Genomic DNA, 23,889 nt, shown 5'->3' with positions numbered 1-23,889 from the left:
TTGTCATAAAGGCCACAAATTACCAAGGGGATTATTCTAGTTGATTCGGTCTCCCATGCGTTCGCACGTGTGACTGATGTTTTGCATCTGCGCACATGTAGATGCTTTTCTATGCACGAGCAGATGCAGGGTGCAAGCGAGCACGGTGAACTACATGTTCCCCGTCCCGCTTGCACCTAGCAGGGCAGAGGGCGCAGCCTATAGGAACACCCAGCATTTCATGGGCGGATGTCAGCCGCCTGCCTGCTTCCCGCACAGGGCGCTCGCACATACAGACACCATAGAGGTGTCTCTGATCTGCAAGCCCTGGAGAAATTACTCGATGGTTGCCGAACATCCAATGATTTCTCCCCGGCTGCAAATGAATGATTATGCAAATCATCCATTGGCAGCCGTGCCGGGGATCGCCGCGTGCGAGGGGGGCGGCCATTGGTGGACTTGCAAGGCTGCCAGAATAAGGTCCTAAATCTGTTATAAAGTTTAATCAAAGACAGCGGCAGCGATCTGTAATATCATATAAGCGGACATTTCATACAAGCGATATATGCTATAGCAAACACCCAGTCTGAGCCAGGATCAAAGATCCGCCTATAGCCCATGACTGACCTACGGATAAACCATTCATGTACATTACTTAAACCAGATATCTCGGACTGCTTTTACCTCAGTGCAGCAATATTATCCTGTGCATCATTATTCTCAGCGTTCTGGAGCTCTGCAGTTCTCCCCTCTAAAATAAGAAGAATGCCACATAATAAACACAGTAGTAAACTGCAAACAATCCGGAAAACTACCGTTTCTGCCAGCACAATGCAGTTATAAGGTCCAAGTAACACAAACAAATAGGGTGTAGGTTTCATTTAAAACAAATAAAATTACAGCCAAACATCCATTACTTATTTTCAGAATACATTTCAATAGTCCTTTATCCTTCACTTTACACTACGCTCCCAACATTTTACACCCCAAAATGTACCCCTACAGAGGTGTCCTTCTAGACCAGCGGTTCTAAAACTGTGGGTCCCGACCTTCTCAACATGGGGTCGCGACTCCATGTTGCTGACCATCAGGCTGATGACTTTTTTAATCTCAGTCAGGGATTCAAGGAGTCTGAAAAATCTGTTGAATTGTCTGTTATGTTAGACTCCTCCCATCATTTTGTGCCCCCACAATGCTGCCATGTATGTGCTGTCTGCTGACTACACGTGTGATGTGATGACCTTCTGCAGTAACTTGCTGGGGTCCAGTCATTATTTTTATTGTCTGATGGTGTCCCAGAGCAATCCCTGTTCTAGACTTTTGCAGCAGTTTCATCAAACATCTCTTCTTGGCCTGTCAAGTCATGTGAGGCCAGGCTTGTATGTAGAGTGTCCTTTTGCCCAAATTTGTGTTGGGGGGGGTGTATTCAATCTCGGAAATATCATCCGTCGGTATTCAATCATGGCCGGGACTCGCCTATGCAGATTCGACTTTGTCAGAATCTTTTCCGACACTTGGAAAAACTGACATTGAATAGGTCCAATGTAAATTCCACCTATTCTTGTCAAAACTGGATGATAATTTCCACCGGATGGAAGTATCGTTAGAGGTTGTATACCAATTTTTTTTCTGTGAAACAAGGAACTGTTTTATTTGTTTGTTTTTTAAAATATTTGTGAATCAATTTTTTTCATAATTTTTTTCTATTTTTATTGGTTTGTTTTTTTTAAATAAAGAGACTGTGTTATTTATAAAGAAATCCGTGAAAGTTATATTTTTGTGATCCAGATTGGAAGAATCCACCTTGCACGTCCCATACAAAATCTCTTAACCTATTTTTCCAGCGCTGTGGTCAATCCTTATGTGTACTTTTTAGATTTGTTAAAGATTGAATACCACCCTAAGTCGCAAAGTGCTGCGACAAAAAAAAAGATTAATCGGATACACACCAATTAATTTGATATGCAATAATGTGTCCGAATCAGTGTGTGACAATTCCCTAATGTGATCGTGACATTTTAATATAAAGCATAATCTTACCATCATCGCTGGCTGACTCTCCTGAAATACAAGAAAGAGAAGAAATTACATCCTGGCCCAATATTTATTTATTACCAGTTATTTGCATAGCACACACATGTTCCGCAGCACTTTACAGAGAATATCGTTCCCTGCCCCAGTGGAGCTTGCAATCTATATTCCCTACCACATGCACACACGCATAAATCTAGGGATAATTTTGTTGGGAGCCAATTACCTAGTAGTACAGTATATTTTTGGATTGTGGGAGGAAACCTAAGTACCCGCAGGACTCGCTGAAGTTTTGTTTGCAGCCCCATTTAAAAAAAAAAAAAAAAGCAGGTGTGAGGTGAAATCAGGCTGGGAGGGGGGGCACCCCAGCATAATCTGGTATATTTTGTGAATACTGCATAAATACATATAATAGTGGTTTACATTAAAATCCATTGCATTGGCACTAACACTTTGGGGGATAATTAATCCCGGGTCACGTCTGTGTTGGTAATCGGCAGGCGGAATTCAATGTCCCGCCTACTGAACGCTGAAAAGGGGGCATGGCCACGAGATACGACTGCGGGTCGTCGAGCTGTGGCCGGGAGCGCGACATCCACGGCCATTCCCGGCAGAACGGGCCTGACTGCTTCTAAAGTTGGGAAAGTTCTGCCGAGAACCCTGTTCAATGTGGAAGGACAGCCTTGAATAGGGCCCTGCAGCTATATCCCCCATTGGGAATAGTGGCAGGAGATTACATTTATCTAAAAGATAAAAAGCACCAACAACACTCAGCTGTATACCTATAGTCACTATACATGACAAAGAGATTGGGTTTTATTATTCTATTGTTTTACAATGAAATAAACAAGGAGGTAGTAAAGTCAAATCTCTCCAACATATATAAAGGACCCTACACATCCTAGTAGTCCCAATCCCTCCATTCTCATGGCAACTCACACTCACCTTCTCCACTCAGTTTGGCAGGTTTTCTCTCCCTTAGCTTTGATGCGGACGGCCGAGCACTTTTGGTTGCAGCAGAAAGCTTCTAGGTAATTAACAAAATGGGAATATTTTAAGAGATTTCCAAAATGATTCTAATTTACATACAAGTTTATTTAGACAAACTAAACCTAGAAGACGATATAAACAGTCCTATAGTTATATACCTCTTCTTCCATGTGAGAAAGCTCCACGGGCAAGGTGAAAACAAATGCAATAATTACCATTAGCCAGAAGACATAAACATGCCTGCAATCTGACAGCATCAGCAGTGTCTAGTAATATCCTAAGCCCTGACCATAGAACCGGGATAATTCAACACAGTGGCACCGGCGAGAGTTTTCTTATTACCCGTACCTCCCAGCATGACCCTCTCCAGGAGGGACACAATGCTCTGTTTCTGGACTTTCCTCTTAATTAATGATTGCCGGCACCTGTTTTAAACCGGTTAATGGGCAAAAAAGGTGTTTCACCACAGGTGATGGTCATTATAAATTAAGACGAAAGTCCAGAAATAGAGCATTGTGTCCCTCCTGGAGAGGGTCGTGTTGGGAGGTATGATTACGTGAAGATGATCTTTAGCTGGATTGTTCAAAACAAGCCAGTATACGACCACTGCCGCCTACCAGACCTTGAGGCCAAACATGTGCAAGGTCCCTGCCATGGCGGCACCATGAAGAACACAGAAAAAGTACAGGTGCTTCCTAAAGATGTGCCAGATACCCATCTGCCTGCATTTGCATGCGAGGGGATGTGTACGGGGACAAATTAATTGGCCCTTAAAGTTTATTCTAGCTCCCTGCATCTTTTATCTCTTCCATGCCTAGGATTTCGCTCTCTGCTGTGGTGCTTCTAACACAGTATGGTCTTTATTTCAGCACTGATATGCAGACCAGACATGTGCTAGAGAGAGACACCCCATGCAAGGACGTGGAATTGCACAGGTTAAAAGATGCAGGGTTCTAGAATGAACGGTAGCCAAGATATTCTGTACTTACATCTGAAACTGCATACTGTAATAAATTTCCTCTGCGAAAAAGTAGAATAATTATATATTTTTTTTAAAGATACATTAAGACAATTTCAATTATTCAACAACGTTTGATAAATCGAATATGGAAGTACGAGAATACAATACGGCTTCACCCCTACCTCTTTATCGCTGACAGATTGGTTTTCCCTCTCCGAGACTTCTGTGGTTTTCTTCAGAGACTCTTCGGTTGCTTTATGCTGTTGAGAGACAGATGGCGTTTTACAAAGCACTGACAAGTGGGGAACAGAGTCCATGGCACCAGGTTCTCAAACTCGGTCCTGTCGTCCCCATACGGTGCATGTTTTACAGGTCTCACAGAATCACAATTAATTAGGTCCACCTGTGGATCTTTAAATTGTGTCAATGAGCAAGGAGTGCACCTGTCGGGTGACCTGGAAAACGTGAACTGTATGGGGTCGTGAGGACAGAGTTTGAGAACCTCTGTCGTAGCCAAACGGGCCAGATACAGTTTGGTCCACATTTTATCCAACATGTTGTGATCTAGGTAAGTAACCGCACAATCTGCTTCAGTCTGACAGATAACACTGAACCAGCTCGGACTGATTTTTAATATGGAGTTACATGGGCACAATTTGGGTAATAAAGATTACACATTACCAGAGTTCCAAAGACTATTTAAACCAGCTAGATCAGGCCTGGCCAACCTGCGGCTCTCCAGATGTGGTCAAACTACAAATCCCATCATGCCTTGCCACAGTTTTGCTATAAGGGCGTGTTAAAACTGTGGAAAGGCATGCTGGGATTTGTAGTTTCACCACAGGTTGGAGAGCCACAGGTTGGCCTGTCCTGAGCTAGATTGTAAGAGAGCTCTTGAACAACACAAAGTGATGAAAATCTATCCAAGGTGAATTTATAAACTAGGGAATTATAGTTAAAAAAATAAATAAATAAAAAAAAGACAGCATCCATATCAATAGAATAGAACAAACTTGAGGGCTCTATCTAGCAGTCATTATTGGCGACTGTATTGTCCAATTTGTAATTGGTTGGCAGGTAAGTTACATTCCCTGCACCTGCCGCTGTAATACCTATAGCAGGCATTCCCAACCAGGGTCCTCAAGGCACGCTAAAAGGTGCCCATACTCTAGGGCAGGCATGCCCAAACTATGGCCCTCCAGCTGCTGTGAAATTACAAGTCCCATCATGCCTTGCCACAGTGTTGCTATTAGGGAATGCTAAAACTATGGCAAGGCATGCTGGGATGTGTAGTTTCACAACAGCCGGAGGGCCACAGTTTGGACATTCCTGCCCTAGGGTGATTCTACTGTCATTGGTCACTTTTTTATCAGATTTCAGCAATACTTCGGTTGAAAAGGGACCAGATGGCATGGGTTTAACATCAGGTCCGATGTGCGGCTCTATGCGCATTGGAGCCTGGGATGTCGGCTGAACTAGGATGTTTTTTTAAAGTGATTGCCCGTTTGTGAAATTGTCCAAGTTTGTCCAGCATCCCGTACTGCCACCCAACTCAGGCGGCATTACCTCCTGCCCTATGGATCTGATCCACGTTTGGTCAAGCAAAATAGCACAAAACTATGCAAAACCATGCTCAACTGCAGGTGGGGCAGATGTAACAGATTTAGATTTGGGTATATGCTTTTCTTTTTTTCTGTGTCATATGTATGTTTTGTTGTGTTTGTTGTAAATTGTACTACTATAGGTTATAAAAATTACCCAGAATACCCCACTATGCTGACATTTTAACCTTATGTCCATGTGGACATTGTGAATGTTAACGTTTTGTAGTAGACCTAAGCTTGGACATGTTAGTATGTAGCATTACCCTGCGTTCTGTCCTCTCCTCCTCTTGTGGCTTTTCTTCTCTTCCGGTCTGATGCTCATTATCCCTTCGTTCTTTCCTTCTTGCCCTTTCTGGATCCCTCTCCCTTCTACGCTCTTTATCGTGATCTCGGCTTCGTGACTTTTCTTGATCTCTATCTCGGTTACGATCCCTATGTTCTCGATCTCTTTCACGGTTGCGATCTTCAGGATCTCTCTCTTTCTCTGGATCTTTCTCCTTCACTTTTTCTTTATCTCTGGTTCTGTCCCTCTCCTTCCCGTGGCTTCCGTCACCTCGCCTTTCCTTCTCCCTGCCTCTGTCATTCTCGGATTTTTCTTTACTTCTGTTTTTCTCGCTTTCTGACCGGGATTCTCGAACTTTGCTCTTTTCCCGTTCGTTTTTCTCTCCTTCTCGCAAACCGTCTCGCTCAGTCTCTCCCACTTTCTCCCGTTCCTTCTTCCTTTCTCTCTCCGAGTGTTTTCGCTCTTCCTCTTTTAGCTTTTGCCTGTCTATTTTGTCTCTGCTCCCACTTCTTTCACGGATTTCAGGCTCTCTTCTGTCCTAAAATATTGAAAAAGGAGAGAATATTTAGACATGACTTTTTTGGGGCGGCTCCTGGCGATTCTATCGCCATGCGCCATCCCCCGCCCATCTGCCAGAATGTGGTGTGCGTGTACGAGAGACTTGCATGCCCCATTCGGACGGAAGCCCCATGCAGCCGTCTCCCGCCGCTGCCTGTCTCCCCCCGCTCACTGGCCACTCCCTGCCTGTCTCCGTGAAGCAGATGGGCAGGGAAGCACCCGGTCCCCGCTCCCTGCCGACTGGGTGAGGGAGTGAGCCTCTCACATGTCCCCGTCCACACCCCCCACCAGCGCTATGGATATGCCGCACTGGCATGCTGAGGCTGGCTCCATTTGTATAGCCATCTAGACCACAGGTTCTCAAACTCAGTGCTCAGGACCTTACACAGTGCATGTTTTCCAGGTCTCCTCAAAGATTTGCAAGTGAAGTAATTAGCTCCACCTGTGGCTCTTTCAAAATGTGTCAAAGAGTAATTAGTACACCTGTGCAGCTGCCAGGTGACCTGGAAAATTTGAACTGTGCGGGGTCCTGAGGACCAAGTTTGAGAACAACTTATCTAGACTATATAATAACCAGCAACTTTCCTTTGCTCCTTAGTTAAAAGACCCATATCCAGGCTTCCAACATGTCAGCCCTTGTTTCCACTGTGCAGTTAATGTAGTGTACAGTCCGTTTAGTTGTAACGGAGAGGACAAATTTTAATGTACCAACAGTTTATATAGCTTACATATATACTATATTTATCTGTTTATAAATGAATGTCATGTCAAGAATCCACACAGCTGGGAGCAATTAGCAGCCATATTGGCTACACTATAAATATAGAGCTCCAGCAGTCAGAGGATCACCTTTGATAAAGCCAGTTGAACTGGTGAAACGCGTCAGGTTATACCCCTCCACTCTCAGGATTGGAATCAGCCACCTCGCATCACCCCCCCCCCCCCACACACACACTGCCACCAGTGCAGCTGGGAATACTCCTCTTTGGACCAGCTTATCAGCACTTGGGACATATCTCAGAGAACAGCATCTCCAGGTGAGCCTCACCACACTGGCCACCTACTGAGACTTTCCATCAACAGGGACTACTGATAGAGGAAATCCTCCGGGTGCAGCCTGTCCATCATAGCCACCTGTTCCAGTCCAATCCCCCTGGGCCCCCATTAAGAGGTCTCTAGCCCACCCCCCTGTACCCACTTTCGGACATTTTTGGGGGATACCAGACAAGTGGAATAAAAGCAGGTCAGCGGATTGAAGCACAGTGCGGTCCAATCCCCATTGACCACAGGACATTGAGACCCCTTGGATCCAGTCACTACCCACCACATTGATTCCCTCTGATACCCAAAAGGGGACATTTCCAGAACGGAAAGGATACAACTCCCCCTCCAACATCTCCATCATTGGATTACAAAAAAAATGATGAACATTACCTCCATCCACCAATAGGAATCTCAATACAGTTTCCAATCCTCGGTGCCTTTGATATCCATCCTGACAGTGAGATTATTTTATTATAAATACCTTGATTTATATGTCGTCATTTTCTATGTAATGAATGTTTGTGTGTTTTAATTAAAATGAATTCTTAATCCCATGGTTATTATTCCTCCTCAAACTAGCGCTGTGCCACCACTTTGTTTCTTATATAGCCTACATCACTTCTTTATCTATGGGCAGGATATAATGGTCTGCGAGTCTGTGGGCTGTGCGGGATGCCGGACAAACTCTGACATTTTTTAAAGGGGCAATCATTTACAAGGCATAATGTTGCCTTGTAACGGATTGCCCCTGTAAATAAAACTAAGCAAAAAAAACCTCAGAGTTCGACTGGCGTACTGCATGACTGCCAGACTCGTGGTCTATTACATCCTGCCTGCGTATCCACTCTTTGTTTCTTTATAGTTCTTATACCATTTTCAAGACTATTCCATCATACATTACCAACTTCAGATCATTGGCAGATAATAATCCAACACACACACACACACACACACACACACACACACACACACACACACACACACACACACACACACACACACACACACACACACACACACACACACACACCTCCTTCTCCCTCTGACTCCTCCTTTCTTCATCCTTTGCCTCTCGGTTTTCCTTGTCCTGTGATTTGGAAATTGATGGCGGCTTCCCTTTGAGGTCCACTTTTTCCCCTGATAAAACCCTTTTCACTGCGTCATCACTGGACAGCTGGGTGAACAAGAGGAAACAGTTAGCTCCACACGGCAGGGAAGTGCCACTGCCAGATTCGCTGCCCTCTCTTTGGCTGCCAATCAGTAACCCACTAGGGCACTATATGTAAGGAACAGTTATTCTACTATACGTTATACACAGGCTAGAAGAGCGAATCACCCCTCCTGAGATTTTGATATGAAAACATGATTTCATTTAATTTATTTATCAACATCATTAATGTGCCAGAAAACTGAAATCCAACTATTTGTGAAATTTAGCAACTGTAAATATGTGACTGCATTCACCTCCGTGCTATATTCATACTAGATTCCCCCTGATGTAACCAGGTGTGGTATATCGCCCCAACAGTCAGGATTCCGACGGTCAGTATACCACCATCAGAATCCCAGCTGCCGGTATGCTGACGGGGGGAGGGGGCGAGCGAATCAAAGCCTAATGCAGGCTCACTACAGGTTCTATTCTCCCTCTATAAGGGTTGCGGACCCCCACAAGGGAAACTGTCGGGCATTTAACAGTCAGGATTCCAATGTCAGTATACTGACCATCGGAATCAAGGACAGAAAATATGGAACAACTGTATCTGTGCCCATAGCAACATCCCATCTGAATAGAACTCACATCTGTGTGTCAAACTCAGAATGATATAGGGGTATATGTACTAAGTGTTGGAGAGAGATAAAGTGGACAGAGATAACGTACCAATCAGTGTCTGACAACCATATTATAGTGTGTTGGGTAGATGTATTAAGCCTGGTAAAGAGAGCGGAAGGTGATAATGCACCAGCCAATCAACTCCTAACTGTTATTTTTCAAACATAGCTGATTGGCTGGTGCATTATCATCTTCTACTGTATGTCCACTTTATCTTCCCCTGTGTTTGAAAAGTGTCAGTTATGAGCCAATTTGATGGTACTGACAATGGCTGCTCACAAAACAGAACAGGTACTTACTTTATTCAAGCAGCATTTCCCTATGGCTTGGAGGAACTCATTGGTCTTGTCTGGTTCGTGCCCAGCCACAACCCGAGCTGGCTTCACTGAGAGATTCTCCCCAGACACCAGCACAACCACATCGATGGCCTTCTGCAGGAAGCTAATCTTGGCGTCCTTATCCTAAGGGTAACATACAAGGGCAATCTCATTTACACAGTCACTTGCAGCAACCAAAACGGAGCGTCCATCTTTGGATTATGGGAAGGGTTACGTTTACTATGGAACAATGTACCTTGGATGTGTCCTAGCAAGTATGAAATAGGTAACAGTTCTTTTAAATTGTGTGAACATCATTTTAATTTATTTATTTCCATCTGCTGTGGGAAGGAAATTAACCACGGTTCATTTTTACCCAGTTTCACTTCACCAAAGCCACTCGTGCGTTTGAGACTTCAGGGAGAACATCAGCCATTAACTTTAGTAACTTCAGCCACCCCAACCTGTGGAACCACAAAGCCCAGCAATGGTGATTGCTGGGCTGTGTGGTTGCACAAGTGAGTGCAGGAAGAAAAGTGTGGGAAGGTGAATCCGCCGCCACCCACAATACGTCAGATTGGTCCCGTTCCGGCGGGGGGCGTGTGGAATAGGTTTTGTATTGAATAGCTGAAAACAGCATATCGGAACGCTTGGATTCAACTCGCGAATGCTGGCAAAACGGCACAGTGTCGAACACAGGCACGGATTCGATTTGAATATACCCCTGTGTTTTTCTTTTGAAAACCACACGAATTCCCCAAGATCAGTACTCTGTGATGCTATGAAAATTCAAATGACCGGTGTCAGGTTGTTTTATCCTGACCGGACCAAACTAACGTACATGCAAGTCACCCATAGATGAAAAATAGTAAAAGAAGTTCATATTTTTTTGTTCAATTTACACCTTTGTGCAAGATTCCTTATTCATGGCATAGTTCTTTGTGGTTTCCATGAAACAATTCATAACCAATGAACATGACTCACACAGGAATTGAATAGGTAGCCCAAATATCACACCCACATCTATGTATACACTACAAACTGGCAGCTATGACATTCTGACCACACTGCCCTGGCTGCCTCACACTAATGTGGCTGGCCCTTGTGTTCTGCTGTAACTGGGCAACGGCAGATCAGTTTATGTTGAGGTTGCCATGTAATAGATAGCTCAGGAATGTGTATGTGCCATGTCTTCAGCTATAAAATAAAACCGAATAGGACGCCACATAAGTTACACAAACCAAACAGATAGTGCACATAATACAGGCAGATGTGATTATAAAACGAGTTATTTAACACATTATTATGAACATGTGAAACTTGAAACCATCTGCATCATCACAGCCTGCATTTGGGATGCCCTCCGACCAAGAGTCCGCACTGGAGGTGGCAATGCGCAATCACTATGAGACAGCAACATTACATTGGCCTAGTGTCCTACAGAATACTGTATATGTTGCATACGAATAGTGAGCTTTCATCAGAAACATCAGAAGATAGATGAATTGTTTTGAGATATTGGAGCCCATTACTGGAATGCAGTGGTAGGGGTGTGGCTAGTTACCACAGGCTGGGTGTGGCCAGTCCCAACAGAGGCATGGCCAGCCCCCACAGAGCCATGGCCAGCCACAAAAGACTCTCTAATAGGGTAACAATATATAACATGAATGTACAGTCTGGAATGTGACATTAGAGGAATTGGATCGGTCCATAGGGGATTTCCCCTATGCATGCGTCAGACCTTTCTGTGAGTTATGTGGGTGCAATAGAGCAGTAATAATAATGAGGTGTGTTTGACACCTCATCCAACCCAATGCACGGCTGGCACACACCTTTCTGCGTGTCCTACCTATCAGAGGCCGGCCAGTCATTTGACACGTTTAAAAAAAATTTGAATACCTGCCGCTGCCCGCCCCACTGCTCCTCATTGCCCGCTGCAACTCATCAACTGCTGCCCGCCCCACTGCAACTCATCAACCGCTGCCCGCCCCATTGATCCTCACAGCCCGCTGCAGCTCCTTGGTTACATGTGATAAATCGCATGCGATTTATCACATGTAAAAAATGGCACATCAATTGCCAAATTGTATGTGAGCCTCCCGGGGAGCTGCGGGGGCGGTTGACAGCAGCAATTGTCCTCAGTATAAGTCGGCCTAATGTATTGGGGCCATAAGGGTTTCACACCTATATGACAGCAGATACAGGGCTTACACTTCAGAGCACCTATCACTGTACAACACGATAATGAGTCAATAGTAACACTGTGCTGACTTGCCTTCACATTATCTGATTTCAGTTCGGACTCTGTGTACAAACCCTTGAAAAATCCAGTAGTTCTGATAACCTGAAAAATAATAACAAATGTCAAAAAGTATTACACACATCAATATCTGCAGAGAGAGTTTTGTTAGAGATCTGTATAGAAGATAACAAAACCAGTGTCAGCTCCGTAGACACAATAAGCAGTGCCCATATATGCCGGAGTGGCCAAACCGATTCTCGAGATCTACTAACAGTTCATGTTTTCCAGGCCACCCTTGGAGCTGCAGAATGTATCAGTTAGTGCGAATGCAGCACATGTTTGAAACTGTGACAGTTAGTAATAACTGCACCTGTGCACCAGCTAGGTGGCCTGTGAAATGTGACAGTTAGTAATAACTGCACCTGTGCACCAGCTAGGTGGCTGTGAAATGTGACAGTTAGTAATGACTGCACCTGTGCACCAGCTAGGTGGCCTGTGAAATGTGACAGTTAGTAATGACTGCACCTGTGCACCAGCTAGGGGGCCTGAGAAATGTGACAGTAAGGACTGCACCTGTGCACCAGCTAGGTGGCCTGTGAAATGTGACAGTAATGACTGCACCTGTGCACCAGCTAGGGGGCTTGGGAAATGTGACAGTTAGTTAGACAGCTAGGGGTCTGAAACATGAACTTTTGGTAGATCTCAAGATCCAGTTTGGCATTCATTGCCCTATATTTTTCAGAGGCAGCATCGTTCCTCCAGCTTTATGCAGCCATCTCCTCTACTTCCTAGGAGGTGAGAGCAACATCATCTTCCCACAGTCCAGTGCCATGGACTAGGCTATGCTAATGGTAGCGCCTACCCAGACTACAGCAATATACTGGATGTATAAACTAGCAGAACCAGAAATGTATCTCTATAATAATGAACTCTGAGAAACCCCATTTCTGTCCTTCATAGCGGGAGCCAGGACAAACGCCCCTGAATGGTTTCCATTGCAGCACCAGCAGCCACAACAGATCAGGGGAGAACCCTTTTGTGCCAACATATGGTAAATACAGAGGGGAAGGGGTGGACCCAGAGTCTACAATATAATCAGTGAAATAACTGCTGAGAGGACTGAGACACCGCGGCAGGTGTTGTGCTGCATATAATAATAATAATGTATCCTAGGGGGGCTACTTACTAAATATAGAGTTTTAGACCTGATTATTCGCAGTAATAGGAAAATAATATTCCCCTTAATGTACTAAAAATGGCATGCAGGGACAGAAAGAAGCCCATTGCTGTGATGTGTAGAGAAGCGATCACAATAGCAATAATTTCTGTAGTAATGGGAGCTTGCGCATGTCTGGGAGGGTGCCACGGCCAAGGGTGCCATGGCCACGGCCATTGTCTGGGAGGGTGCAACCTGTAGCCCATCTAAGCATGGCCTTAACCTGTCAGGGCCAAATAGTTTTGCAGCCCCAATAGACACTATTTTCTATGGTACAGACAAGATGGTATCTAGAACATCAACACTTCAATGGATCTTTCCATGTTCTAGTATCTCCAGTATCCTCTCCCAGTGTATTTCCAGCGGTATAAAAAGACCAATAGTTAGTGTTGAACCACTGGAAATAACTATTGGTCTTTTTGACTTTCCTTTTATACCGCTGGAAATACACTGGGAGAGGATACTGGAGATACTAGAACATGGAAAGATCCATTGAAGTGTTGATGTTCTAGATACCAACTCGACTGATTGCACCATAGAAGTTTGGAATTCCCATCTCTGTATTGTTTGGTATTGTGATGGGTTATTTGGAGGGAGAGTACAAACTAAAGGCAGCAGCAAGCCAATAGTGGTCATATCCTATAATTCTAGATCACTATTTTCTATGGGACGGCTGCAGCTACTGTCGGAAATGGAGAGACCAAGCAGATATCTCCATAATCCCATCATACATTCAGGGGATCCTTAATATTTATGGCATCCGCTGAATAAACCCATATGTCCCGAATAATCAGTGATAACTAGGCCCCTAGATGAGCTCTGTCAGAGCCAGTATAAATGTGGATAACCCAGCCTCATATACCCAATACACATCAAACCACATCCATCCTTCCCCTCCCAGTAGTGTAGGATGCCTGTGGTTCGCCAACTGCAAGGTGCTGGCTGGGCATTCTGGTACTTGTAGTCCCACCATACACATCCCACTACATCCATCCTCCTCCCCCCAGTAGTGTAGGAAGCCTGTGGATCATCAACGGCTGCAATAGTAGATGGTGCTGGTAGGGTATGCTGGTACCTGTAGTCCCACCATATACATCTGGAAGGGTATTCTGACACTTGTAGTCCCACCACAGTACCTTGAGAGTTCCTGCACTAAAAATGTCTCCTATCCTGCCCATAACCTGCTCTCCGCCCTCACCTCCGTCAGGATATCGTGCAGGTACCGGAACGGCGGCTTCCCCAGCAGTTTATCGGTCAGCGGAGGCTTCCTGATCACTTTCCCCAGGGATTCCTGCGTGCGGCGAATAACCGCGGCCTCCATCCCCGGGAGACAGGGAAAAAGTGTCCGCTGTGGGCCTGGAGCCTGACGGGAGAGGCGGCGCTCGGTGCGGGATCCTGGTTCTTGTTTACATCGGTCTCCAAGGATCTGGTTCGGTCTGTTCGGCACCGGCCAGTCCTCCCCTTCCCACAATCCGTAGCGCTTGCTGTTCTGCGCATGCACCGCCTCCGCCGTTACTAAGCGCCCGCCACCATGGCAACCGATCGCAACACGGCCGGGGGCGGGCCAGTCACGTGATGTTCCTGCTGCTAGTACCAGGGGGCGGGGCTGCGTCACTGCTGAAATTAAATACACAGAGGTACGGTAGTACACGTACAATATACAGGGCATTGGGGACAGTGTACCTATATTTATAATAAAATATATGTTTTTTTTTTTAAATGCGGTACACTTTGACAGTGTCCGTGTCAACTATGTTGACATTCAGGACAAAAATAAAGTGAAAAACTTATGTCGACCTTTCGACTGTCGACCTTGCCATTGTCGACCTAATGCTTGTGTCAACCTTCCAACCCTGTCGACCTTAGGCATGTCTACCTATTTCAGGTGTCGACCTCAGCTGTCGACCTTCAACGTACCACCCAATGCATGTCGACCTACATAGGGTTGACCCAATGATGCATACCCACCCTAGGAACAGACAGATCAGTATCACAGAAGCAGAACCATAACCACAAAGGTGATGCCAACTGATTTTGCTGTCAAGATGATTTGCCCGTTCAAACCATAGACTTCTATGGGGCCCATTTATCAAGTAACATTTGCGGCTAAATCCCCGAAAACACCCGTTTTCGGGGGTTAACCGCAAATATTATGTATCACCGAAATGTATTAAAGGGGATCGCAGCAGGAATCTCCGATCCCTGCTGCGATCCCCCCCTGCGCCGCCGCCGGCCGCATCCCCCATAGGTTTCTATGGGGGATCCGAAGCTGCCCGATGTATCAACATCGGGCAGCCCGGCATCGCACCCCTGGGCTATCGCCATTCTGATATGGCGATAGCCCATTGTAGCCTATGGCTACACATGGCACTGCCGAGCAGGGCAGTGCAGTCAGAGAGGTCGGCGGGGGTCAGCGCATAACCGCGCATGCACAGACCCCCCGGCTTCCGGGTCAGGGCTTCGCAGGGACGGGCTCCTTTCGGAGCCCTGTCCCTGCGTCCCTACATTGATACATCTCGGCGGTATCAGATGATACCGCAATGCGATGCCCGGCGATGTCATCACGCCGGCATCGCAATATAATTATAAATGCGCCCCTATATGTTAAGGTCTTAACATAAACTTGTACGGTGAGAACCAGCCATAGACGCCCATTTTAAATTCATAACATGCGCGTCTATGGAGGAGAGCACACCCTATCAGGCGTGGAGCGCACTCTAAAAATACAGGGGACCCGTACTCTTTTTTAACCAGGACTGGTCCAAGAGCGCGGTGCTGGCTTCTGAAATACAGGGGAACCCCAGTTGTTTTTTCACCTGTATTTCTGGAACCAGGACTGGCTCAAAGAGCCCGAGCCTGGTTATACTTGTGGGTGGTATGTAATCTTATTTTTCCAGAGAAGCATCGCACAGATCTGACTGATCCGCGCAATGCTTAGGGGTTGTCCGTATTTCACTGTGCTATTTACTCTTCACAGGAAAGGGATCTTATCATAGCCATTATGCCAGCAATATTATTTTAGTAGGTAATTTTCATTAAACTTTTCCAAGCTAGCAAGAGAATTTTGATAAATAGCAGACAGCAATACTTTTTTAATGCACAATGGGGCTGATTCAGGTTGATGCTATTCCAAGGTTTAAGTTAAACGTCAATGTTTTAAGATCTGTACATGCCCAGAAGACGCACTATGTTGATCGCAGTGCCCCAACAGCCGTGGAATGATTGCAGTAAGGCACAGCAGAGTTCGTGCGGTCACCCTACTCTTACATGACATCCTGAAGTACAGACCTGAGCTCAGCGATCTTACACACCCCTTTCCTTGTGTACATTTCCACTGACTCCAGGACGGGCCATTATGCAATATAAGAGCGCTGATATGCTGAATGTTCTAGATCCTGAGTGCTGAGTAATTATACTAGTAGCAGTACAAGCGATTTACATTTGTGGGACTGATTCAGCCCTAGTCGTCAATGACTGATGTTTTAAGGACTGCGCATGCGCCGGAGATACAGGACCTTATTCTCGTCCATTCACGGCAGGGCTGCGTTCGCATGGGGACCAATGTTTTTTCTGCGCATATGCATACGCAAGGTGTGCGCACCCACATGAACAGACTGTGGGGAAGTGGGTGGGGGGCAGAGAGGGTCGTGGGGTGGCGGGCGTCCCCATTAGCATATAGGAACGCCCAGCATTCCATGGGCGTTCCTATGAGAACGCTTGTTAATAAGGGCATGACACGGGTGCGGGGGGTGGGCAGCTGACATTTCCGGATGACCCCCCACAATGCCATCTTAGCCGCAGGCTTATTGACAGGCAGCAGGTGTTTCAAGGCGACAATGGGGGGCATTCTAATAAAGTGAGGCATCCTGAGTACCCTGTGTGGTTTCATGCTCCGACAGTTGGGATTTCGTTGGTCAGTATACCGACATCGGTGTCCTGACTGCTGGTACTCCAACAGGGAGGCAAACACAACAAAGACCCTTGGAAGGGGGGGGGGGCACACCCAGAAAACATCAGGTTTCCACCCCCAAATGCCGATTGCTGTCAGTCAAATCCCGGGTACACTGCGTTACGATCCATACTCATTTTCAGTCGCTATTTACCCTCGCACATGCGCTATGTGCGCAGTCATTCACTAATCAAAAATATAATTCTCTAGTGGTTCATGCTGAGTTAGATCTTTCATTTGGTATATGATGGGCCCTGCTCATACAACAGCATCATTTGTAGAAATCTGTCAATCATAAAAGTCATCTTTCTGCTATTAATATATAGGGGTATATTCAATGCCGGGGGCGAGCTGTGACAGGATTTCCCCGGAACATAGAATAGGGTGAGTGGCCAGCGAAGGGGTTAAACAGTGAGGATCGCTGGTTTTCTGCGAACCCTGACATTTAACCCCCTCGCCGGCCGCATTGAATACGGGCCCTAGATGTGGCCTTAGCTTGTCCCCAGAATGGTCCTTCTTTGTATACCACATTCTAGAACATTGTATTGCCATTTATTCTGCAATTTGTTCCGCTACTAAGCATAAAGGTGCGTACACACTGGGACATTTTTTTAATTTATACTGCTCATTGTGGTATGTCAGATGCCCTACCAGATGCCCTACCAGAAATGCCTGGGCTCCTCTGCTTTTTTTCCTCCCAGATCCTCCCAGAAAACCGCTGGGACCCTCCTCCAAATGCCGTCTGGCTAGTGATGAGAAGCCATCACTGGCTTTTTTCGCAGGGTGTCCATGTATGGACTTCCAATAGTCGTCAGGGCAGCAAATTAGATGTGCACTCCCAGGGTCGTTAACCAACCTCCTGTCGTCTTTGCATGCAATTCAATTTGACATATCAGCGACTGCATGCTCAGCGGTGGGACCCGGTGACGTCACTAAATTATATTGTTAACGATATCGTTCAGTGGGCCTTATTCTAGTTCACTCTTTCTGACAAAATCCTTCTTAGATGGACAAAACCATGTGCACTGCAGGTGGGCAGATGTAAAATGTGCAGAGAGAATTAGATTTGGGTGGGGTTTTACTTCAAAGTGAGATCTATATTGCAGTGTAAAAATAAAGCAGCCAGTATTTACCCTGCACAGAAACAAAATAACTCACCCAAATCTAATTCTCTCTGCACATGTTACATCTGCCCCCCTGCAGTGCACATGGTTTTGTCCATCTAAGAAGGATTTTGTCAGAAAGAGTGAACTAGAATAAGGCCCAGTGTGTATCCTTCACCAGGTAGCACCAGCAATATCACTAACGATATTGACAGTGCCGCAAATCGCCCATTGTATACACTTTATGTGTGAATTGTTCTGGTAATACAACAATAATATATAACATTATGTAATTTGTTATACATTTGTTTCCCAACAGATCATACAATTTATTTTAAGATATGCTAAAAACAAGGCCCAAAATCAGTCACTTAGGGCCTTATTCTATTTCACTCTTAGAGGCAAAATCCTTCTTAGATGGACAAAACCATGTGCACTGCATGGGGCAGATGTAACAGGTGCAGATAGATTTAGATTTGGGTGAGTTCTTATGTTTTTGTACAGGGAAAGTACTGACTGCTTTATTTTTACACTGCAATATAATTTTTTTCTGTTTTCCTGCATTTGGTTGGAAATTTTTGATTGTCATATGCTCCCATACATTTCCAGGTTTTTGTTCCCACCAGATAGATCAGACAGAAAATCTGTACGTGTGTACTTACCTTAAGAAGGATTTTGTCAGAAAGATTGAACTAGAATAAGGCCCTTAGTGTTTATGCCGGAGAGTGGGACACAGGGGGCCTGATTCAAGTCCTAACTCAGGAGCTTCACACGCTGCAAAGCACAGATGTTCGGCATTTTGCGGATGTGCAGTAAGGGTCTTGTGACTCCGGTAGCAGATTGGCTGCAGAAGTCAGTTGATTGACAGTTTGTACGACCTCATGGGTCAGGTAGCCAGCCAATTGCGTGCAGGTGATTTGATGCATGAATCACAAATGCATGCAGAATGTTTATATCAGACACCTCCTGCCGCATTACCATACCAGTGTACCTCCTCCGACCACATCTGAACCAGGCTCAGAGCGACGGCTGCAGATTGAGGATTACATGGGGAGTAAATTTGGCAGAACTGATAATGTGGAGTTTTCACAGGATTAGATATGAATCTAAGACAAACATAGGCAAGAGCCACATAGTCACACAGCATCATCCTGTCCCCAATGGTCTGACTGTAGCTACACACTAATTATACGCTAAGGGCCTGATTCAGTCTCATGCGCAGAAGTGCGGAAACCTCTATTCCGCGATTACCGCACTTCTGATCACAGTTGATTGCGGTTTCCGAGCTGGCGACGGGGTGGCGACTGACCATTTGTGGGAGCAGCCCGAACAAGCAACCACTGCGACCCAAAACATGACCGGCCTGCATCTGGCTCTGCAACCAGGGGGCAGTCAGTGATGTGCAAGCATTTTGCTGCATAGCCTCACAATCGCAATTTAAGTTCTGAGGGGAGGCGGCAACGCATGGCGGGGAAAGTGACATACTGTTTGGTAAGCGGACTGGAGAGTTTTCTGGGAGCAGTCCCAGGGGAGGGCTGTGGTGGCTGCATCATGTCACATGCAGCCGCTGTGACCCTATACATGGCCGACCTGAGCAGATAGGTAGTGCAGCCAGGGAGCTGCCGGTCATGTGAGCAAAGAGCTCAAGTCGCACTTTAAGTGATATGCCCACAAATTTTTGTAGGCACATCACTGGGCAGGACCTAGTGTGCGGAGCGACCTTGCCCTGTGTTGGGCGCCCATGCAGACTACTGCCAGCCGGGTTGCGGTTTTGCAACCAGGTCTGAATTAGGAGAAGAGCAGTTGAACAGTATTATACCAATATTGTGCATTCCAGGCAGAAATGGCTGATCGGGGCCAATTAAAAAAGGCTTTATTATACTTGGGTGCATGAGGACTGAAGGCAAATCACTGCAGATCTTTGTAGTGTATAGTCCCTACAAGCATCTCAGATGACTGTTGTCTTAGGAAAACAAGAGTTTCCTTACTATACAGAGTAGATTGAAAGTTATTCTACTTGGTATATTATCTGTAGCTACAGATAAATATCAAATAAATACATTTTCCTGTCAGTCTGTGAAGGGAGGGGGGGGGGGGGGGGGAGTGTTTAAAGTCTATTTGGCTATTTATCTCTATGACATGACCTGGGAAAGCTGGCCGGTAACTAGGGAGTAAATAATGATAGTGCAGTGAGCATTTACTATATGACTAGGTGATTCATCGCGCCCTACGGGCGCTCTTCACACCGGCGTAAGGGGCTACGCCCCTTAATTTGTGAACATTTGTATTGTGAGAAATATGGTTAGAATTGTATGAAAGATGCCCTGTATTGCAGCTTCTGGCAGTGGGTGAGGGTCCAGCGTGGCAGCACAGGAGTACCGGACGGTGGCCCTGAGTCAGTGTCTCCTCCTACTGGGTGGGAGTTAGGGTGCATGAGAGCAGGAGGCTGGGATATGAGGCATGATAGGGGTATGTGGGCAACACAGCGTCAGCGATTACCCAGTGGTGGAAGTTACGGTTCAGGAGAGCAGGAAGCTGGGTAGTGATAGGGGTGTGGGCATACGGGGGACTAAAGAGGGTGGTGGACACTGTGCAGCTTCTGCCAGTGGGTGAGGGTCCAGCGTGGCAGCACAGAAATACAGGAGTCAGTGTCTCCTCCGACTGGGTGGGAGTTAGGGTGCATGAGAGCAGGAGGCTGGGCGGTAAAGCATGATAGGGGAATGTGGGCAACACAGGGTGAGCGGGTCTCCACTGGCGGAAGTTACGGGGCAGGAGAACAGGAGGCAGGGCAGTGTCCTCCCACATGATGGCAAAAGTATTCAACATCGGCCATAAACCATCGATTATTTAAATCATTGATGGTCGATGGGCATCCCTAGAACTGGAGGAGGGTGGGGGGACAGTATGCAGCTCCCGGCAGTGGGTGAGCGTCTCCTCCCCACTGGGGAGGGAGTGAGCGTGCATGAGAGCAGGAGGCTTTATAATAGTGGTATGTGGGCAAGACATTGATAAAAGTTGTGGCGCTGGTGCAGAGGGCAGTGGGGAAACCTGCAGTGCGGCAGCCAGGGCCGGATTTCCCACCTAGGGGCGGTACCTGCTTGTGGTGGTACAGGATCCCCCATTGTCACGGGGGTACGTGAAATGCGGGAGCGGGGGCCGCGGTGGTCCGCTGGGGGGTGGAATTGCTGGAAGGGGGTCTGGGGGGTCTGCAAATTGCGGGAGGGGGGGTGGTGTGTGGGGATCCGCGGTTAGCGGGAGGGGGCGGGGTTCCGCAAATCGTGGGCAGGGGCGCGGGGGGGGCTTGAATCGTGGGAAGGGGGGTCCGCAAATTGCGGGAGGGGGGTTGTCGGGGTTAGTGAATTGCGGGAGGGGGGGTTGCGGAGGTCCGTGAATTGCGGGAGGGGCGCGTGGGTGCCGTGAGTCAAGGGGGGGGTGGTGCGGGGGTCCGTGAATCACGGGAGGGGTCATGAATCGCAGGAGGGGGGGGGTCGTGGGGGGGCTGCGAATCGCAGGAGGGGGGGTGTGGGGGGTTGCCGTGAATTGCATGAGGGGGGCGTGAATCAAGGGAGGGTGGGCGCAGGGGGGTGGTGCGGGGGTCCGTGAATCGCGGGAGGGGGCATGAATCGCGGGAGGGGGGGTCGTGGGGGGTTCCGAATCGCAGGAAGGGGGGTATGGGGTGTGCCGTGAATTGCGTGAGGGGGGCATGAATCGCGGGAGGGGGGGTCCCCGAATGTGTGAATTACGGGGCGGTGGCAAATCGCGAGAGGTGCCGAGGGAGCCCGCAAATCGCGGGAGGGGGGCGCTACGGGGGGTTTCGTGAATCGCGGGAGGGGGGGTCGTGGGGGGTTGCGAATCGCAGGAAGGGGGTGTGGGGGGTGCCGTGAATTGCGTGAGGGGGGCATGAATCGCGGGAGGTGGGGTCCCCGAATGTGTGAATTAGGGGGCGGTCGCAAATTGCGAGAAGTGCCGAGAGGGCCCGCAAATTGCGGGAGGGGGCGCTACGGGGGGTTCCGTGAATCGCGGGAGGGGGCGGCGCGAATTGCGGGAGGGGGGTCGCAAATCACAGTAGGGGGTGTGTGCCGTAAATCGCGGGAGGGGGGGTCGCGGGGGGCCCTTTTAATGCCGGGAGGGGGGTCGCAGGGGTCCGGCAAATCGCGGGAGGGGAGGATGCAGGGGTCCTGCGAATCGCGGAAGGGGGCTTGCGGGAGGGAGGGGTCGCTGGGGTCCCGTGATTTGCGGGAGGGTCGCGGGGGTCCCGCGTTTCGCGGGAGGGGGTGGTCGCGGAGGTCCAGCGAATCGCGGGAGGGGGTGGTCGGGTCTGGGACGGATATTAGACAGCACTTACATCGACAGCCATTACATCGACACCATTAGTTCGACAGCTCAATAGGTCGACATGGTTTTAGGTCGACATACCATTAGGTCGACATGTCATTATGTCGACAGCTCATTAGGTCGACAGCTCATTAGGTCGACATGTTTTTAGGTCGACACTGCCATTAGGTCGACAGAGTCTATGTCGACAGTCAAAGGTCGACATGGGTTATTTCATTGTTTTTTTGGCCGAAATGTCGACACAGTCGACATGGACACAGTTTGAAGTGTACCGCAGCCGCTCGCTATGCTTCGGGCACGGTGCCTCGCTGCGCTCGGCACACTATTTTATTCTCCCACCACGCCCTAGTGGATAGTAGGGCATGAAATACCGCCTGTCGGCACATGTCGGCTCAATAAACAGTGAAAAAACCCATGTCGACCTTTTGACTGTCGACATAGACACTGTCGACCTAAAAACATGTCGACCTAATGAGCTGTCGACCTAATGAGCTGTCGACATAATGACATGTCGACCTAATGGTATGTCGACCTAAAACCATGTCGACCTATTGAGCTGTCGAACTAATGGTGTCGATGTAATGGCTGTCTATGTAAGTGCTGTCTAACAATAGTCCGGATACCGGGGTGGTCGCGGGGGCCCGCGAATCGTGGGAGGGGGGTCGCGGGGGTCCCGCGAATTGCGGGAGGAGGGGTCGCGGGGTCCCGCAACTGGCGGGAGGGTGAAAAGCGGGGGTCCCGCGAATCGCGGGAGGGGGGGTGCGGGGTCACGCGAATGGCGGGAGGGGGGGTCACGGGGGTCCCGCAAATCGCGGGAGGGGGGGTCGCGGGGGTCCCGCGAATCGCGGGAGGGGGGGGGGTCGCGGGGGTCCCGCGAATCGCGGGAGGGGGGTCGCGGGGGTCCCGCGATTCGCGGGAGGGGGGGGGTCGCGGGGGTCCCGCGATTCGCGGGAGGGGGGGTCGCGCGAATCGCGGGAGGGGGGGGGCGCGAGGGTCCCCGCGATTCGCGGGAGGGGGGGTCGCGGGGGTCCCGCGAATCGCGGGAGGGGGGGTCCCGCGAATCGCGGGAGGGGGGGTCGCGGGGGTCCCGCGAATCGCGGGAGGGGGGTCGCGGGGGTCCCGCGATTCGCGGGAGGGGGGGGTCGCGGGGGTCCCACGATTCGCGGGAGGGGGGGCCCCGCGAATCGCGGGAGGGGGGGTCGCGGGGGGTCCCGCAAATCGCGGGAGGGGTGGGGGGGTTGCGGGGGGTCCCGCGAATCGCGGGAGGGGGGTCGCGGGGGTCTGGCAGAGGGTAGGGATGTGCAGGAGTAATGGTGGATGGTGGCTGTGGAGTAATGGTGGATGGTGGGCGTGTACTGTAGCCCTGGCTGGGCGGGGGGAGGTGATGTCAAGGGGGTGGAACGTCAGACACATGAAAGTGAAACTGTCCTACACAGGAACGTTCTA

The 23,889-nt window shown here is 48.4% G+C and overlaps 2 protein-coding genes across 3 annotated transcripts in view; one reads left to right on the top strand and one right to left on the bottom strand.

Moving 5' to 3' along the window:
• IFT54 (intraflagellar transport 54) overlaps positions 1 to 14,588 on the bottom strand; it is a 31,292-nt gene extending 16,704 nt beyond the window's left edge. The window contains exons 1-9 of the mRNA XM_083154590.1: positions 14,255 to 14,588; positions 11,874 to 11,942; positions 9,581 to 9,742; positions 8,481 to 8,624; positions 5,829 to 6,386; positions 4,144 to 4,221; positions 2,956 to 3,037; positions 2,020 to 2,040; positions 664 to 730 (exon numbers count right to left, since the gene is read on the bottom strand). Coding sequence (XP_083010716.1) covers positions 664 to 730; positions 2,020 to 2,040; positions 2,956 to 3,037; positions 4,144 to 4,221; positions 5,829 to 6,386; positions 8,481 to 8,624; positions 9,581 to 9,742; positions 11,874 to 11,942; positions 14,255 to 14,377 — 1,304 coding nt within the window. The 5' untranslated portion in view covers positions 14,378 to 14,588. The remainder of the gene's footprint in view (positions 1 to 663; positions 731 to 2,019; positions 2,041 to 2,955; positions 3,038 to 4,143; positions 4,222 to 5,828; positions 6,387 to 8,480; positions 8,625 to 9,580; positions 9,743 to 11,873; positions 11,943 to 14,254) is intronic.
• LOC146020938 (anterior gradient protein 2-like) overlaps positions 14,584 to 23,889 on the top strand; it is a 27,440-nt gene continuing 18,134 nt past the window's right edge. For both annotated transcript variants that reach the window (XM_083154592.1, XM_083154591.1), the window contains exon 1: positions 14,584 to 14,693. The gene's annotated coding sequence lies outside the window, so the exon portion shown is untranslated. The remainder of the gene's footprint in view (positions 14,694 to 23,889) is intronic.

The sequence above is a fragment of the Crinia signifera genome, chromosome 7 (genome assembly GCF_055691185.1).
Source record: "Crinia signifera chromosome 7, ASM5569118v1, whole genome shotgun sequence".
In the NCBI taxonomy this organism is placed as follows: Eukaryota; Metazoa; Chordata; class Amphibia; order Anura; family Myobatrachidae; genus Crinia; species Crinia signifera.
The sequence above is the reverse complement of the archived record's forward strand: the minus strand, read 5'-3'. Positions and strand labels throughout refer to the sequence as shown.